At 43.0% G+C, this 17223-nt stretch overlaps 3 protein-coding genes across 7 annotated transcripts; 2 read left to right on the top strand and 1 right to left on the bottom strand.

Moving 5' to 3' along the window:
* The first annotated feature begins 76 nt into the window (after positions 1 to 76).
* On the top strand, positions 77 to 5595 carry acbd5a (acyl-CoA binding domain containing 5a). 2 transcript variants are annotated; one of them, XM_076047459.1, is made up of 13 exons: positions 77 to 210; positions 514 to 625; positions 936 to 1056; positions 1593 to 1665; positions 1743 to 1860; positions 2210 to 2449; positions 2537 to 2686; positions 2785 to 2867; positions 2945 to 3149; positions 3381 to 3583; positions 3872 to 3931; positions 4050 to 4159; positions 4253 to 5595. In XM_076047459.1, the coding sequence occupies exons 2-13, from the start codon at positions 523 to 525 to the stop codon at positions 4263 to 4265; spliced, it is 1479 nt and encodes a 492-aa protein (XP_075903574.1). In that variant the 5' UTR covers positions 77 to 210; positions 514 to 522; the 3' UTR covers positions 4266 to 5595. The 2 variants fall into 2 exon arrangements, with proteins under 2 accessions (XP_075903574.1, XP_075903573.1); XM_076047458.1 differs by having other exon boundaries at positions 80 to 216.
* Positions 5596 to 5733: 138 nt separating this feature from the next.
* Positions 5734 to 10962, bottom strand: mastl (microtubule associated serine/threonine kinase-like). Of its 2 annotated transcripts, XM_076047444.1 has the most exons (13): positions 10552 to 10962; positions 10331 to 10468; positions 10075 to 10214; positions 9884 to 9972; positions 9672 to 9778; positions 9419 to 9578; positions 9141 to 9289; positions 7962 to 8972; positions 7694 to 7835; positions 7571 to 7585; positions 6874 to 6987; positions 6667 to 6768; positions 5734 to 6543 (listed from the first exon to the last, which is right to left on the bottom strand). In XM_076047444.1, exons 1-13 carry the CDS (start codon positions 10708 to 10710, stop codon positions 6386 to 6388), a joined length of 2484 nt encoding a protein of 827 aa, XP_075903559.1. In that variant the 5' UTR covers positions 10711 to 10962; the 3' UTR covers positions 5734 to 6385. The 2 variants fall into 2 exon arrangements, with proteins under 2 accessions (XP_075903559.1, XP_075903560.1); XM_076047445.1 differs by lacking the exon at positions 7571 to 7585 and having other exon boundaries at positions 10552 to 10960.
* A 239-nt stretch (positions 10963 to 11201) lies between these two features.
* Positions 11202 to 16912, top strand: LOC142902425 (ATP-dependent zinc metalloprotease YME1L1-like). 3 transcript variants are annotated; one of them, XM_076047461.1, is made up of 18 exons: positions 11202 to 11432; positions 12071 to 12190; positions 12586 to 12754; positions 12841 to 12945; positions 13035 to 13144; positions 13281 to 13431; positions 13548 to 13655; positions 13960 to 14133; positions 14204 to 14356; positions 14446 to 14578; positions 14669 to 14731; positions 14812 to 14924; positions 15065 to 15220; positions 15351 to 15502; positions 15595 to 15721; positions 15845 to 15918; positions 16070 to 16156; positions 16236 to 16912. In XM_076047461.1, exons 1-18 carry the CDS (start codon positions 11397 to 11399, stop codon positions 16374 to 16376), a joined length of 2172 nt encoding a protein of 723 aa, XP_075903576.1. In that variant the 5' UTR covers positions 11202 to 11396; the 3' UTR covers positions 16377 to 16912. The 3 variants fall into 3 exon arrangements, with proteins under 3 accessions (XP_075903576.1, XP_075903577.1, XP_075903578.1); XM_076047462.1 differs by having other exon boundaries at positions 11203 to 11432; positions 13548 to 13631; XM_076047463.1 differs by lacking the exon at positions 11202 to 11432 and adding an exon at positions 11592 to 11734.
* The last annotated feature ends 311 nt before the right edge of the window (positions 16913 to 17223 follow it).

Consider the following 17223-nt stretch of genomic DNA (forward strand, 5'->3'; position numbering starts at 1 on the left):
TCCATCCCTCTCAAAACACACCCCTTGTTTCATATTATATCCCTCGCATGTGTGGCACTTCTATTAAGTGGCGATAACCTCGAAAAGAATATAAACCACAACTCCCAGCGTGCACTTCGGCTTGGCCTTAACACAGTTCATGGCCGCTGGTCGAAGGCTACATACTGCGTATAGGTCGCCTCTCGACGAAGTGATCAGCTGCTGACGTCGGTAAGCGTAACTCGACATTTCAGTATTATGTATAGTGTTTAACACAGTTATTACTGCAGGCACATGTGTCCCGCTTGATAGACGTGTCCTCTATCAACAGCCGAGTCAACCTCTTCCTCCTATTGGTGTTTACGTCTGTGTAGCTACACCAACTTTCGCTGTTCGTGTCAGTGTTTTCCTGTCAGGGGCCAGCAAATACGAGATTGTCCGTGCTCAGGAAAAACGTCAAGTCACAGCATGTTTCCCCCAACGCTGCTTTACATAAACCGCATGTCATGTTTGTGTTTGCGTTGACCGCCTCAGTCGGACACGATGGAGATGGAGTGTGTTGCGGCGGAGGAGGAGAAGAACAGGCGCTTGACCCAGCTTCGGTTCGACGCCGCCGTCAAAGTGATCAAGAGTTTGCCCCCCGACGGTGAGCTCTGGTGACAGCCGCCTTGCAACACGCGTCCAAGTCTCATTTAATCACATCCGTCTCAGAATGAAGGTGTCCCAACAGGCAACTGTCGCGCACGGCCAGGTGCAGCAGAGCAACGTCTCTGTCTGGCTCGGATCTCGCAAGGTTTACAAGGCTTAATCTCATTACTGTACTTGCACTGAATAACACCCCATCCCCCATCAGCCTGCAGCCTAATGCACCGGAACGCTAGTTTCTTATCTTATTCTGAATAAGAAACGAGGCAGTGCTCATATATCCCAGAATCTTTCCCTCTGCTTTCCTTCAGGTCCCTTTCAGCCGTCCAATGACATGATGTTAAAGTTCTACAGTTACTATAAACAAGCCACCGTCGGAGTGTGCAATATCCCCCGTCCTGGCTTCTGGGATGCAGTTGGCAAAGCCAAATGGTAATTGTATAAGGGTCGGAGGTGCAGGGAAATAACCTGTCTGTTGTTTACTGTCGCCGGAATTTTGGTTTTCACATCACTTTTCAGGATTTACTGGGTTCTGTTGAATAGTTATTACGTTTTTAGAACAATGTTGAAAACATATTCTGTAGTGGCCCACTTTGATCTCACCTCGCTCCGCTATTCTTTCTCTTTTTGTCCATTTGTGCAAGTCATTCTGGACTCTACGTGCAACAGTGACCTCTTACCCACAATGTTTGACCATTTCCCTTGTGGCTAAATTATAAAAAGTCATATATTAGAAATAGATTTTTTTCTTCAACCATTGGAGGGTCAGTTTACTATCAACCAGTTCACTCTCAACCTTTGACCCCGAGATAATGAAAAACAAACTGGGCTTTAAAGAAAACTGACCTCATCGAAAGAAAATCAAGACAAGCTCAGTCATTTTCAAAGCGACTGCTGGTTTTTGTTATGCTACACAGGAATAGCTTTTATTAATTTATTAGTCACTGAATTAATTGTCGTTGTTGCAGGGATGCCTGGAGTTCTCTGGGAAACATGTCCAAAGAAGAGGCAATGGTTGCCTACGTGGATGAGATGAAGCTGGTACGATTTCTTCGCTTAAAAAGAAGTATCTAAATTCAGTTTCACCTGTTTATTGTTGTGGAATTTGACTCCTGAAGATCCTAGAGGGCATGCCCATGACGGACGAGGTGGAGGAGCTTCTGCGAGTCCTCGGCCCGTTCTACGAACTGATTGAGGAGAAGAAAAAGATCTTGCATGTATCAGACCTGAGCACAGGTGAGGCATTTTTTCCCCACCAGCTTTGCCTCTTCATGCTTGTTTTTTTATTTTATTTGTGATGTCACACAACACACACAGCTTAACTTTTTTCTTTCTTTTTATAATTTTGCCTCTTGTTCGACACTTAGCCCGTTTGACAATGTTTGCTAGGCAACTGGAAGGCAAGTATATCACAGTGCAGCGCTAGAGACCCAGTCTGGATTAGTTCATGTGCTGTGGCTTGGATGCTTTTGTGTTTTGTTCGCATAGACGATTGAGCAATTTTTCTAGTGCAACAAAATTCGATGCGTGTTCTCCATAAATCATATTGTTACAAGAGTCTTGTGAATTCCATCGTGCTGCTCAGGCTTCGGGACGACACTAAATGCGTTCACTTCCAAGAGCGTCGCAAAGGACCTCATCAGGACGATGGAAAGGAACGGCACTCTGGAGACGCATCCTGCTCAGCAGAAATCTAAAGAAGTACGAGGGAGGTTAGACAACGAGGCTCAGGAGGAGGAAGAGGAGGAGGAGGAGGAGGAAGAAGAGGAGGAGGAGGAGGATGACGAAGAAGAAGAGGAAGAGATGCCAGAGGAGCCTGTTAAAGGTAATGAAACAGGTTTGTTTTATGAGCCTAGAGGTATTTGCTTGAGAAGAACTTCCTGATGATCTTTACTTTTACTTTGTATTCAAGACAAAGAATCAGCGGCTCAGAGGAAGGAGAAGGGCTCCAGCAGGAGGCACAAAGCACCCCTCTCTAATGGCAAAGTGGCAAACGGAGTCACACACCTGACCAACGGGAACCACCAGGAGGAGAAGGCTCTGTTGAACGGACACCACTCGGGTACAGAGGACAGAATCTAGGGTTGACACTAGATCAGAAGGTTTGAAGCTGGCTTCCTCTTTTATTAACTTTTTTTCCGCCCTCTGTACTCACTGCAGACGTACCTGGCCCCAGCCACTTGGCCAGCGACTCGGACAGCGAGGTCTACTGCGACTCTGTTGACCAGTTCGGACAGGACGAGGCAAGAAAACGCTCCTAAACTCCCTCCTCGGCCTTGGGTTGTAAAATCTTTGACTGATTTTTGCATCACCTCTCCAGAGCTCAGATCGTAACCACTCCCTGGATGACCTGGAGGAAGGGGAGAGCCAGCCTCCTGTCGAGGAGATGCAAGAGATGCAGATTTATGGCCCACCGCAGGTGGTCCGGTGTGGAGGGGAAGATGGCGAAAACGGCAGGCCGATGTCCCAACGGCAGAGGTCACACACGGACATGCGGGACAGCTCTTCGGCCAGAAGAGGAAGAGGTAGGTGCAGCCACCTGCTGGACTCTCAAGCAGTGAGTGGCACTGAAGACTGACTCCAGTTCAGAGCAAAGGAGATTAAAGTCTCACATCTCTCATAATAGCATGAAATATTTAGCTGTAGTTGTGTCATTATTCAAACAGCCACAAGCAAATCCTGCTGTTTGAAAGCCTGGAACACGTCTTAGTCATGAATTAGTCTCTTATTTCAATTTTTTGTCTTCCTCCCTGCAGGCTCTAAGTCTCCTGGTCTCGGCGCTGGATTTCAGGTGCCCATGCAGGGCGGAGGAGATGGGGACGGGAGCCGGCGTGGAGCGTCTGCTGCCGGCGGAGGAAGCCTGAACGAGCAGATCGTGGTGGCGCTGGCCAGACTGCAGGACGACATGCAGAGCGTCCTGGAGAGGCTGCACACCCTGGAGGCTCTCACCGCCAGCCAGGTCAGACCGGGGGTGGTGGCCGTCAACAGGCGCATGGACAGACTCGTGACTTCCTGAAAAATGAGCAAATTTTTTTTTTTTTTTTTTTCTTTTGCATTTCTTTTTGAAAAATAAGTCATTCAAATGATCAGAGCATTCTGGCTTCATTTTATTTGCAGTAGGTGATCTGTAAAAGATTAACACAGTTCTCACAAGTTGCGACTCGCAAACATAGAAGATAAGCCAATTGCTCTTTGTGCCTTTTTCCTCCTGAAGCTTCTTTTATGTTTTTTTTTCCTCACTTTGCAGGCGAGGTCAATGTCTCTGTCTCCAGCGTATGCATCACCCCCAGTGAATAAGAGGAGTCAGGTATAATTTAAAAAAAAGAAAATCCTTGCGTATTGAAATCATGATTTAGAACTGGGACATACTAACGTAGGTACACCGCATTTCCTAACGACAGTGCACATTGACTATGTTTGTTCAGAGACCTTCCTGGTGGCCTTTCGACATTTCTCCCACCAGTTTGGCCTTTGCCGTCATTTGGCCATTCGTGGTGCAGTGGCTCATCCGCCTTGTCATGCATCGGAGGAGAAGGTAAACGACAGCAAGGGCATCGGCCGTCTCATTAAAAGGCAGTCGCCGCTTTAACTTCCCTATCTCTCCCCCTTTGTTTCCTTTTTAATCAAGACTGACGAAATGAAGCGTCTCCCATGTGAGGGCGTGGACGACACAGAAGACTTTAACGCACCTCTAGTTTGGGCTGCTGAAGGCTGCAATCAATCCTCCAATCCTCTGCTTTTATCTGCCCGGCAATTTGCTTTTGCACTATGAGGACTGGACTTGGAGTAATCGTAGAAACGGCATGTCTTTTCAGTGACGTGGATATGAAATTTGATTGAACTACGAATGTATGAACGGTATGTGGCTCTGTGAGGCGAGACTGGCAGTCTTCTCTGTAAGAAATGGTTTGCGTTGAAAGGAGGAAAACAACCCAACTTTAACAGCTTCCCAGTAATCTTTATGGTAAGGCTTTATATTTGCACACAAAATGGGCCAGAAACTTTGTCGCATTGAGCGTAATGCTTGATTTTACTGTTATTAGTTGCCTGAGCGATGCTGCTATAGTAAGATGTTGTGATATCAGTTGAAACGGAGATATCTGAGGAGATTAGCGTACGTGACGTGTTGTGTGTATTTAGATCAAATATTTGTTTGAAATGCTCAAAAATAAGTCATCAAGTATGTAAAATCAAGGCAGCATAGGTTAGGAATTACAACCGTTTTGTTTGTCGTTTTTTTTTTCTTTTGCGTTTGGTATGTTTAAAGTGACTGCTGTAGGTTGGACATGATTGCAAACAGCCCTGCTCCTGTTGTCTGTATTTTATGTTGGTGGTGCTGAAAGTGGTCTGACGTTTTTTGCCATCTAATTTCCCCAAATAATAGAATCAAGTGCCTCAACATCATAAAGGTACATTTGCACTGTCTGTGGCATTAACATTTCTCACATTTACGCGTTGTAGCTTAGACGTGCTCCAGTGCTTGGACCAAATATTGACAGATCATACTACCATGAGGTGGCGAGCTGTTTTTCATCGTCAACAGAAAACACTGTTGAGTGTTGAGGCCCACTGCGTAAGATTTATTAGCTGCTCAGTGTTCTGTGTTTACGCTGACACATGACAAAGGTAAGAGTAAGATTGTCCGCAGTATGCTTTGTTGCCACTAGATGCTGCTAAATCTTACACTCAGCCTCAAGTCTTTGTGATTTTCTTTTTGTTTGTTTGTCTATTTTCCTGTTTGTGCAAGTAATATGTGAAGACTAATCATTAATTTCTGTCCAAAGCAGTGATATCTATACAGATTGTGTACAATAGCTGTACAGTTTAAGATTAATATGCAGTATTTTGATTGCATTCCTGTGAAATAATATGTAGAATGTTATATATCGAACGTGCAGGGGTTTGTTACTGCACAGGACTAATTTTTTTCTCCAGAGCAATTATGTTTTAATAAAACATTGACATTTATAAGGATGCCCGAGATTTTGTCGACCTCTACTCTCCTCTGTTTTCACTGAGTATCTGATCGATGAGCTTTGCAACATTTCAACACAAATGTGTCCCTTCACTTTCTTTGCGATCGAAAACACTTCCGTGAACAACTTCACGCTTATTTTATTTTTTATTTTGCTTGTTTCTTTGAGAAAAACAAGATAAAATACACAAAAGGAAAAAGCATCAAGATAACTTTTATCCTAAAAGACATTGAAAATTTGATCATATTCAAAAGACCATTAGAAATGACAGGAAACATGCTAGCTCAAATGCAGTCCCTCCCATGTGGTGAAACAGAACTAAGTGTTACTAACAAGATTTACATATAAATGTACAATCTATAAATATATTAGCATATTTTTGAACCCCACTATTATAAATGTAAGGGGCCCGCCCACTTCATCAGGGTGATATAGCAAACAGGAACAGTGCTCAACATCACACAGTAGTTTCAACTATTTTTTTCCTAACCTTTCAAGAATAACAAAACAAAACATCGACATTTTTTTTTTAAAAAGAATGAATAAAACAACACTTGGAAACATTAAAGAAAAATAAGTATACCTTCTACAACTACTGTAACTAGTATAAGTTACTGCATATAGATTTATTACTATTACTTTTTTTTAAATTACAGTCATTGAAAAAGAAACCAGCAGAAGCTAAACCATTTGTTTTTCGAGTGTTTTAAATCAAAGGTAGTTACAGTGTATTTAAAAGGGCTAATTTTGGTGCTACATTGTACTTAAAAGGGCATTTTTTTGTGCTAAAGACTGAAACCCGACACTGCGATGTGTTGAGCATTGTTCCGTGCGTCAAAGTACGAGGTGTCCGTTTCGTCCTCAGGCTGAGGAATGAAAGGCATCGGCTGATTCTGCAGGTTGTCCCAGTCCAGGCCATCGAAAAGCGGGTGTTCCCTCAGGTCTGGTGGAATTTTAAGTTCAAAATTTTATTTAAATTTCTACTGTCATGGATTATTATTATTATTATTATTATTATTATTATTATTATTATTGTTTTGAGGTAGAGGATGGAAAAAATGCTTACTTTTTAGTCCAGCTCGCTTCCTTACATCCATAGTTAGGAGGATCTCAATTCCATTCCTTGCGTTTGCCGACAGTGCCTCCTCATCCTCGGGCCAAGGAATGTCTAAAAGATTTGGCAATGAGAAATTTTTTTTTCCATTTATTTCTTACTCACATCTATGTTTGCTGCATGCAATGCAGTATCTGTCAGGTTGAGGCAAAGACCAACCTCTGTTGAGAATATTCTGGAAGACCAGCTGAGGGGTCTCGTCGTTGAAGGGAGGCACACCAGTGAGGAACTCAAAGAGACACACCCCCAGCGCCCACCAGTCCACCATGCAGTCTGAAAAGCAAGGCACACGTCATACACCGGGCTGCTGCAAACATCAGGCTCCCAGCATTCCAAGTGATTCCCTGTTAGAGGGAGCACTAAATGCACTGCGGTGGCAGAAGCAAGGACTCGGTTAGACTGTAGCATTAGAATAATTTCACCATTCAGACATTCGAAGCAAATCAACCAAAACACCTGCTTCTCAGACCATTGTTTTCGAGAAGCTGCTCGTCTCTGAAGCCAGAGCTCAGAACGCTGACAAACCACCCAAAATGCATCGACTTTGTGTGTATAGTTACAAGAATATTGCAACCATAGAACAAGATCTGACTGCCAAAAGGTTAGCAAAAGTTATTTGAAAGTAAAAGCTAATTCCACTTTATAATCCCTTGTTATTAAAAAAAAAAAAAAATGTAAAGAAAGCTTTTCCCTTCCCGCTCATTAGGCCCCATTCATTAATCACTCCCAGGGAATGGGGGGGAACCAGTGAGGAAAAATGGGGGGTGTGGCAACAAAATCAGTTCCTCTATCATATTAGCAGGCTGCAGAGCCATGCGAGCTCGCTAGCAGACAGCAAGCATCAGTTTGAACTTACCACACTGATAATTTCCTGCAACTCAGAGGGGAAAAAAACAGCCCGTCACAAACAAACAATGGGCTACATTGAAAAATGAAAGCAGTGTTATTGTTTTGTGCCATCGGAATTTTTTTTCCTTACCGTGTGGTTTTCCCAAAAGAAGCTCCGGAGCCAAATAATCAGGAGTACCCAAAATAGGTGCGCCCTCAGCAGGCACTGGCCCCCTCCTGATGCTCTTTGGTGTCCTGAAAGGCGTCTGCGAGGTTGACATCTGCTGTGGAGTCTAATTGAAGAGAAATAGAATTAAAATAATAATAATTTAAAAAAATGAAACAAAAAAGTTTACCTCAAATTAGCAATGTTTTTCTAAGTAATCAGAGGGAGGTATATGTAAATGTATCTTTTCAACCTGAGTGTTAGAAGTGCTGGCGCTGGCTCTTCTCTGAACTGGTGTTGCACTGCCAGATCCAAAGTTGTAAGATGCAGCTGGGGACATGTCCATAGCCTCGAGGGAGCCGGTGTTGTAGTGGGAGACCCCCGACATGTTGGAGCGGTTGATGGAGCTACAGTAGCTGCGGAACGCAACAACATTTTTCGGCTTGAGGAAGGAGGGGGAATGCGTAAGACTGCAGGCCGAATCAGAGAGTCTCTTCACAGAGGAACACCGAGACTCCCTCCCAAAGTCACCGAGTCTGGGCGCAGCAGATTGGGTATTGAGGTATGACTTGGTGAAAGGTGTGACTTTGAATGCCTCTTGGTCACCAGAATATACAGACATTTCAATTGTGGAAGATCTATTTTGCTTGGGAGACATGTGACTGTCAATAGTGAGAGATGTTTCGTGCTGAGAGCTATCAGAATCCAGGCTCCAGCTCCTGCAGAGGTCACTGTTGCCAGCCATGGGCGATGTGGAGCTCGACGGGAACAAGTCTTCAGGTTCGTCTTCAAACACATCCTCGGTCGGCTCCTCCAATTCACCAAACAGACTTTTGGCCACACCAATGGGACTAGAGCAATTCAGATCTTGGTCTTCGGGCACTTCATTTCTGAACTCTTGTAATTGTACACTGGAAAAGGCTCCCGTCAGTCCAGTATGGTTCCTTGCAGTCTCCTCTGGGACCTTGCAGCATCTTGTGTAATGAGCATTATTTTTTTTGGCCTGTTTTTCAAATGGTTCAGGACTACTCTCAATGTCAGAAAATGTTCTCTTTGTGGATGAGCCAGGGTAACAGGCTGGTGACATGGGGAGCAATTTGTCTTTTGAACTTTTTACAAAAGAGACAGCGAGTTCTGGATTGGAGCCATTGGCAAAGTTGCTCAGGACTGAGGGGGTAGAACTGTTTGTTCCTGTAGGTGAAGGATTCAGTTCACACTGCTGCTTAGAATCACCTTCTTCCTTGTATTTGTGGATGTTTTCTTTCTGTGGGAAATGAACAAACATTATCTAAGCCGCTTGCAGAGCAAATAATAACGATGACATTCTTTTTTTTGTTTTTGTTTTAATAAACCAATGATATCATACCAATGTGGCAAAGCTATTTGCATGAGCAAGTTGTTTGTGGTTGAAACACAGGTTTATGTCACTGACCTCCTCGGACTCCCACAGTGGACTGATGCCACCTTCAGTGTCTGTGGTGGTGCTGCCTGCACTCACTGTCTCAAACCTCTGCCTGGTCTTTAGCAGTGAGGGAGTCAGATTTTTTGGCATGCGAGTGCTGAACAAAGTATCCGTTGGTCCTAATGCAAAAGAACAGAGAAAACAGAGCAAGGTTAAAAGAGCTGTTATTAAATGCGTTTCGTGGCAAATTTCTCATCAAGGAGGTACATCAGCCTTATATTTCAAAAGGAATTTTGACTTTTTCATACCCTTTTTCCAACGATAACGAGCTGGAGATAGTTGAGAGTCGTTTGTCTGCATTACAGGAGAACCTAAGGAGATATTTTTTCGTTGCACCCTGCCACAGGACATTGGACTGGACATAACAGATGCACTGCAGTGTCGTTTGCCTTCCCCGGCTGGTGTATTCTGTGTTTGAATAGTGACAAGTTCAATAGATTCATCTCGCAAGAAAAAGACAATCTTGCGTACGAGAGAAATATATTGTATGAATACACTTACAAATCCAAGGGAGCTGATCAAGGAGAGGATTTGGCCCGGAGTACGAAAATAATCTTCTTTTGGTTTGGACAGAGACGGAGTATTTAGAATGTCCATAAGACTCAACTCTGAGAAATGGCAAAGAGTAAACATCAGAAAATATACCTTACATGACTAGCAGTGCAGTGGTGGTCAGGATTGACATGTGACATGCTGAAAATGAAAAGCCATACCTCTGCCCAGTTTGACCTTGGATAGACCAAAATCTGTTAACTTGATATGACCTTTATCGGATATGAGCATATTGTCCGGCTTCAGGTCCCTACAGGTCAGAATGTAAGAAACATGTCACTTCAAACAATGCGTCACAAAAATAATAACTTGCTGTTATAAGCATTTAACAACATTGAAAAATCACAGGTACCTGTGGATTATACTATGACGGTGAAGATAGTCCAAGGCCAGTGCGACCTCTGCAATGTATTTTACAGACATCTCCTGATCAAAATATCCATATATGTGAAGCAGGGACTTGACATCTCCACCAATGAGGTACTCCATTACCTGCAAGCAACGGAGAAACGGCGATGTCCACAAACGTTATTTTAAAAAACATGGAGAATAAGTTAATTTATGTCCGGTCTAACTGTCATCTTGATGATCATGGCATTGGCTCTTACCAGATAGATCTTAAATGCTGTCTGAAGGGAGTAATACAGGTGGACCACGAAGGGGCTTTTGCTCAAAGCAAGCGCGTCTCTTTCTGCCTTCATCTGCCCCGTCATGTTTTTGTCAACCATGTCGGCTTTCTTCATCACCTTGGGATCAGGAAGGAGAACGTTACGATAGAAAAACTCACCCCCGACGAAGAAACTGTCGAGAAGAAAACGAGCAAACCAACCTTAATGGCATATAAACGCGCATTGCATTTCTTCCTTGCAAGGTAGACCTTGCCAAAGGCACCCCGGCTGATAGGCTTCAAAACGACGAAATCCTGAATTGGAGGAATATCCGCCCTTTTCCCATTGGTATCGCTTTTATTATTTTCACCTTCATCCATTTTCTTCTTGAATTTCGAAAAGGCGATGTGGTTGTGCCTATCTCGATCAGTTAACTCAACGCAAACTATGACATGTTCCGACAATAACTAAGGGTTTGTTTTGAATTTTTGAATTGCGCTGCTTCGGGCCAAGGACCTTTGACGTTCTATTTAGGTATACATGTAAGTGCCTGACTGCAAAAGAAGAGCCACTCTTTCCCACCCTCCAATTGATAAATTTTCTGAACGGTATTTTTTTATTGTGAGTAAATCTGACCGATACAATATAATTTCAATGCAATAAAATTAGTTTTAATGTCATCGTATTTTTTAGTTTAATTAAAAAAAAAAAAAAAAAATTAAGATATTGTTAAGAACAGAGATTTGTGGAAACGGGAAGCTGTGAGATTTTATGGACAAAGACACATAAATGTAACACAGTTTATCCTTTTGATATTGAATATGACCTTAATTTAATTGTTCATTACGTTTACAGTGCGTGCTGTTAGTGTACCCGGAAACAGATAATTTACGTCATTTTGTAGTCGATGACATTTCGCATGCTTGCGTATCATAGCTGTTGAAAGTTGTGTAACAGGGAAAACAAAAGGACGCGACTCTCGAGAAGACTCCCCTACTTCCGTTATTAAGAGGGTCAGACCTCAAATATTTACCCTCTAGGTCTTAATTATCATCCGGCAAAGAAAATGTTTTCGCTATCAGCGTCTCTTCAACCACAGCAGGTATGCCGGTGTCGATTAGTAGCTATTTAATTTAGCTAGCTGATATGTGTCCTTCTGGAATGCCACCTGTTTTTGATTTAAACACACCAGTGCTGTTTTGCCGTAATTAGTCGAAAGGGTTTTTAACAACGTAAGCTACGACTTGTCGTTCTATTTGTTACGTTTCTTTTGCGGTCAGGGGCAACTTAGCTAGGCTAAAGTTAGCAGTACCGAGTCAATGGTATTTTCCTTAATCACCCCACACGCTTACGTCACGTTGTCTTGTGCTATTTGTTGCGTGGATCGCTCCAGCAAGCGTGTGCGTGAGTTGTTTTTCGACTTTAACAAATGCATTGACGTGTTCCGGTTGAACAAGGGCCAGCTAAAGATGTATTTTTTTGTACTGCATGTCTTTTCGAACCGGCGTTACATAAAAAGCATACATCTGACGTAAGGTGGCCATACTGCGCCCTGTTGGTCGGAGCAAGTATAGACGGCTCGAATGAGGATCATGTTACAGACCCCCTGCCTGAAAACAACAAAACTTCAAACTATTTTAGTAATGAGCAATTTGAAACATATTTTTGTATGTGTGAATGTGTCCTTCCTCGTTTTAGTGCACTGATTGTTCGCTCCCCCCGCTTTTTTGTTTCTGCCAGATGATGCTTCCCCTCACCCAGATCCTCAATTCCCTCCACTCTCTGAAGAATACAGCCACAGCCTCAGTCCAGACCCTCCACAGAGACTTTATTCAAGAGCAAAGTTCACTTCTAAAAGAGGTGAGGCGAGCATAATAATAAAGAACTGACAGTGTGGTCTGACCTTGAATATCTACAAACTTTTCTTGGAAGATTTTGAAATAGCAAAACATACTGATAAAGGACACCTTCATGGGACAACAGCCCTAGAATATACAAATAGGATTTTAATTGATTAGGGTTTTACTGAGTGATACATGCAAGTACATATTTGTGTTTTGACATTGTGTTAAGGTCAGTAGTTGTAATACTTACACGTCAATTGTTGGTCTGAAACTTTTTTAATTCATGTATACGTTACTATAATGTAACTTTAAGTGTGTCAGACACAGTCCTTGTCAAGCGCAAGTTCAATAATAGTCCATGTTTCTGCCTGGGGATGATTATAACCTGCTATTGCTGTCCGTACTTCACAGCCCACTGTAAATCTAAGAGACCTTGGCCTGTCTGACATCAGGGCCAGTCAGCTGGATGAACTAGTCAGCAGATTACTGCCTCATCCAGGGCCTGAAGAACCCCCCACTCTCCAATACAAGTGGAGGACAAGTCACATTTCTTCTGACAGTTTCTTTCACAACAAGCATGGTGAACTTGTGAGACTATTTCACAAAATTCTGATTGCATGTAATGAATGTAAAGGGAAATAATTTGTGGCTTTATTTGTGTTTCAGGGTTTTCACATCAAACATCCGGGGTATTTGGGTCACCGGTATTCCACAGACAAAACCATCCAAGTCCGCTTAAACAAGTTTGCTCCAAATTCCAGTTCCTGCCTGGTGAGAAAAATGATGATGCCTGGGTGCATGTCATACATTTGTGTAGTTTGTTTGAAATTCAGGGTTTTCTTATGTTTCTCACTATTTAGTGTGGGTCCAGAGTAGGGGTTTTAAAACTCTTCGGACCAAGACTAGACGGATGGAGTCTGACTACGACGGCCCGGTGACGTCTGAGTCCTACACACCTGCTTTCATTAAGGTCAGTTTTATGGCAACTATTCAATCTTCCTGAATTGTCCATAAAAATGTGTTCATGCCTGGACTGTTGCAAATCAGTTTGCAAATTTCCTCTGGGTTACTTAGTGTTCACTCTCCTGCTCTAATTATTTATACAGGGGTTGCTTCAGAGAGAAAAAGGACCAGAAGTGCAATCGCTTGACCAACTGGTGAAGCAAAAAGACGTCCCAGACAACAAGCAGGAGGCCTTTAAAATTGGTTTCACTGAGGGCTTCATGCGATCTCAGGCCTTCACTCAAAAATCACAAGGCATGTGTGCAATAGTCAGAGTAATGGTTGCTTCACGCCGTGTTTGGCTGGCATTTCTGAGTTTGTACATGACTGACAGAGAATCTCTTTTCTATGACTTTGCTTTGCTCTGACAGACTCACTGAGGAAAACCAGGTTGATCGTCTTGGTCCTCCTCCTTGTTGGTATTTATGGCTTGTCAAGAAGCCCGTTTCTCTCGGGTAAAGGCTCCTTTTCTGATGCTGGTTTGTTTCAGTTTTTATTCTTCCCTACCCCTACGCTTGCATCAACCCACAACCGCTGCATGCCAAGAAATACCATGGCATTGTTACAGAGTCACTTTTAGCCTTAAGGTTAAGGTAATATGTGTAATTTGTAATTGAAAGTTATATATGTGTTAGTTGCAGAGGTGCTGAAGCTATCTAAACAATGTGCAGGAGTAAATTTATTATATTGACATATATTCCACCACAGCAATCTGGTGCAGGATTGATGCTCTTGACTGTTTTACTTGGGACTGAATGTCAGTTGTGTTGATGACTTTTGCAGTGAGGTTCCGCACCACATCTGGCCTTGATTCAGCTGTTGACCCCATACAGATGAAGAATGTGACGTTTGAGCACGTCAAAGGGGTTGAAGAGGCAAAAAATGAACTGCAAGATGTTGTGGAGTTTCTGAGGAATCCCCAGAAGTTTACCGCTCTGGGTGGCAAGTTGCCTAAAGGTATCGCATTGCCCGACAGGCTGCAAAATGAACATTTGATCTGTTTGGCTAAATAGATTGTCCTTTGCAGGGATCCTCCTCGTTGGTCCACCGGGTACAGGAAAGACTTTGTTAGCACGGGCTGTGGCTGGCGAGGCAGACGTGCCTTTTTACCAAGCCTCTGGATCAGAGTTTGATGAGATGTTCGTGGGTGTTGGTGCTAGCCGGATCCGTAACCTTTTCAGTAAGTTTGCTGCATACGTAGTAAAATGAGGAGCCGGTTACAGAGGTGGTCCATCAACTGCAATGTCTTCTTATCATTATTGTTTATAGAAGAGGCAAAAGCAAATGCACCTTGTGTCATCTTCATTGATGAGCTGGACAGCGTTGGTGGAAAGAGGATCGAGTCTCCGATGCATCCCTATTCCAGGCAAACGATCAATCAGCTGCTGGCTGAAATGGATGGGTCAGTTTCAAACACTCAAACATTTTAAAATGTCTTGGTTGGAGCTGTCTTTAATCTGACACTGTGGTTTTATGTTTTGGTATTTTTCAGGTTTAAACCCAATGAGGGTGTCATCGTTGTTGGTGCCACAAATTTTGCAGAAGCTTTGGATAGGTAGGCCTATTTTTTATCATCTCTACCACTTCCTATGAAGTATTTGTTTCATTGAATGCAACTTGACTTTTTGTATTTAGCGCACTGGTGAGACCAGGAAGGTTTGACATGCAGGTGACAGTCCCACGGCCTGATGTGAAAGGACGCACAGAGATTCTCAACTGGTACCTCTCCAAGATTAAAGTAGAACCTAGTAAGTCCCAGTATACTATTAAAAAAAACAAAAACGGGCATTTACACACCTGTGAGACTCTTCGTGAGGGGGGAAAATGGTGAAATTGTCCCTTGAACACAGAGTTTCTCCTGACAGAACACTTATCTGTTGTTTGGCAGCTGCTGATGCGGAGATCATTGCCCGGGGCACTGTGGGCTTTTCTGGGGCTGAACTGGAGAACCTGGTCAACCAGGCAGCCCTGAAGGCAGCCGTGGACGGGAAAGAGATGGTCACTATGAAGGAGCTGGAGTTTGCCAAGGACAAGATCCTAATGGGTGAGCACACATTATTTATGTGTCAGTTTAATTTCATGCTCCTACATTGAAAAATGTGGAAAAAGATAACAGAAAGTAGATTTCTTTTATGTCGCTCATACTTTATTTATTTGGTCTCTTCTGTTGCAAGGCCCCGAGAGGCGAAGTGTTGAGATTGACAAGAAGAACAAGACCATCACTGCCTACCACGAGTCTGGCCATGCCATTGTTGCCTATTTCACCAAAAATGCAATGCCTATCAACAAGGCCACCATCATGCCTCGTGGTCCAACTCTCGGACACGTGAGCTTCTCATCTCACTTTTGTTCTCTTGTTAACCCTAACCAAACAGAATGTCAAAGCTCATACCCGTCATCCTGCTCCCTGTCCTGTAGGTGTCTCTGCTCCCAGAGAACGACCGCTGGAGTGAGACAAGAGCTGAGCTGCTGGCTCAGATGGACGTCAGTATGGGTGGACGGGTAGCAGAGGAGCTCATCTTTGGAGATGACGACATTACAACTGGTGAGGGGTTAAGATCAAAACGTCATGCACATATTACTTTGGTGTCATTTTAAAGATGAAATATAGGATTATATAAAATATATGATCTACTTTGTTTTGAAATGTTCCTATTTTGCTGTTCAGGAGCTTCCAGTGACTTTGATGGAGCGACCAAAATAGCAAAAATGATGGTGACCAGGTTCGGGATGAGTGACAAGGTAAATTATATGTCTGCTGCACGATCACTTTGATGGTCTAATGAGGTCTCTTCAAAACAGCCTGAAAGCGTATAAAAATTAAGTACATGTAATCAAATCATGCTTGAAATGGTTCATTTAACCTGACACTTTGATCCATTCTTCCTTACAGCTTGGTGTTATGACCTACACTGACGTGACTAAACAGAGTCCAGAGACACAAGCTGCCATTGAACAAGAAGTCAGGCTCCTCCTCAAGGTGAGCAGTCACACATTGTCTTTATATTATCTCCCAGTGATCCACTGACCCCCCCCCACCCCGTCCCCTCTTCTTCCAGGACTCTTATGATCGGGCTAAGAACCTCCTGAAGACCTACAATAAGGAACACAAGATATTAGCCGATGCCCTGCTCAGATATGAAACGTTGGATGCCAAAGAGATCCAGATGGTGCTGGAGGGGAAATCACTTGACCACTAAACACCTCAGCATAGATTTTAGACTCCTGTATTATGTGTATATGAAGCTGTGCCATTTGTGCACCGGCCTTTTGGAGGCCTTGTATTTTAATTGTTTCGATCCCTCTGAATGAGAACATTACATTTCAGTCCGTTACATGAACTTGTTTCTTTGTTAATTGAACATGTTTAGTTAGTTGGTTGTTGTTTTTTTTTTTAAACAATACATTCAGCCCTACATTTTGATGCACTTTACAGTACAATTGGGTTTTCTTTCCTCATGAGTTTTGATCAGTACGCTGTCATTATTCTTGTCATAAGTAGACAATAGAGCAAATACATTTTGTAAAATCCTGGGTACTGAGGGCAGAAACACAAGATACACGTGCAACCTTTTGTAGTTCCACAATCTAGAATGTACCACGAAATCATTCATCATCACAGATGTGATACCAATGTACTGTTGCATTGTTCTCAAAGTAACTTTTTTTTTCCCTTTTATTTCCTGCATATGCTGTTTTGTGAGTTATTTATTAAAATATCCAAAGGTGTTCTCTCTTTTGTTGTCCCCACTGGGTTATCATTTCCTGTTTTAAGCTCACCAGTAGCGGATCAATTGGGGGGGGGGAAGAGTGTATATTTAACATGACAGCGTACAAGAATCTGTGCTGCTGACTGTGACTTGAGTCCGAGGACACTGTAAGCACAAATAAAGGTTCATCCTACTGAGGAAGTGTCGATTGAGTCCATGACTAAAATAAGACGAGCGAATGTGGAACTTGTTTTAGTTTGTAACAACATTCTTTAATCAATCTAGCAGGGTTTATAAACTACAACCAGACATTAACTTTGTGACTCCAATGACTTTA

The sequence above is a fragment of the Nelusetta ayraudi genome, unplaced genomic scaffold (assembly GCF_046127955.1).
Source record: "Nelusetta ayraudi isolate G7.1 ecotype Tasmania unplaced genomic scaffold, CSIRO-AGI_Nayr_v1 ptg000094l, whole genome shotgun sequence".
In the NCBI taxonomy this organism is placed as follows: Eukaryota; Metazoa; Chordata; class Actinopteri; order Tetraodontiformes; family Monacanthidae; genus Nelusetta; species Nelusetta ayraudi.

Coding starts and splice junctions, on each gene's coding strand:
- mastl (XM_076047444.1), bottom strand. CDS start 10,710: ATGGATGAAGGTGAAAATAATAAAAGCGATACCAATGGGAAAAGGGCG. Junction 9,973..10,074: donor CGTCATAGTATAATCCACAG/GTACCTGTGATT, acceptor TCTGACCTGTAG/GGACCTGAAGCCGGACAATA. Junction 9,779..9,883: donor CAAGGTCAAACTGGGCAGAG/GTATGGCTTTTC, acceptor GCCATTTCTCAG/AGTTGAGTCTTATGGACATT.
- acbd5a (XM_076047459.1), top strand. CDS start 523: ATGGAGATGGAGTGTGTTGCGGCGGAGGAGGAGAAGAACAGGCGCTTG. Junction 1,861..2,209: donor TGTATCAGACCTGAGCACAG/GTGAGGCATTTT, acceptor CGTGCTGCTCAG/GCTTCGGGACGACACTAAAT. Junction 3,584..3,871: donor AGGCTCTCACCGCCAGCCAG/GTCAGACCGGGG, acceptor CTCACTTTGCAG/GCGAGGTCAATGTCTCTGTC.
- LOC142902425 (XM_076047461.1), top strand. CDS start 11,397: ATGTTTTCGCTATCAGCGTCTCTTCAACCACAGCAG. Junction 13,656..13,959: donor AGGCTCCTTTTCTGATGCTG/GTTTGTTTCAGT, acceptor TGACTTTTGCAG/TGAGGTTCCGCACCACATCT. Junction 14,732..14,811: donor TTTGCAGAAGCTTTGGATAG/GTAGGCCTATTT, acceptor TTTTGTATTTAG/CGCACTGGTGAGACCAGGAA.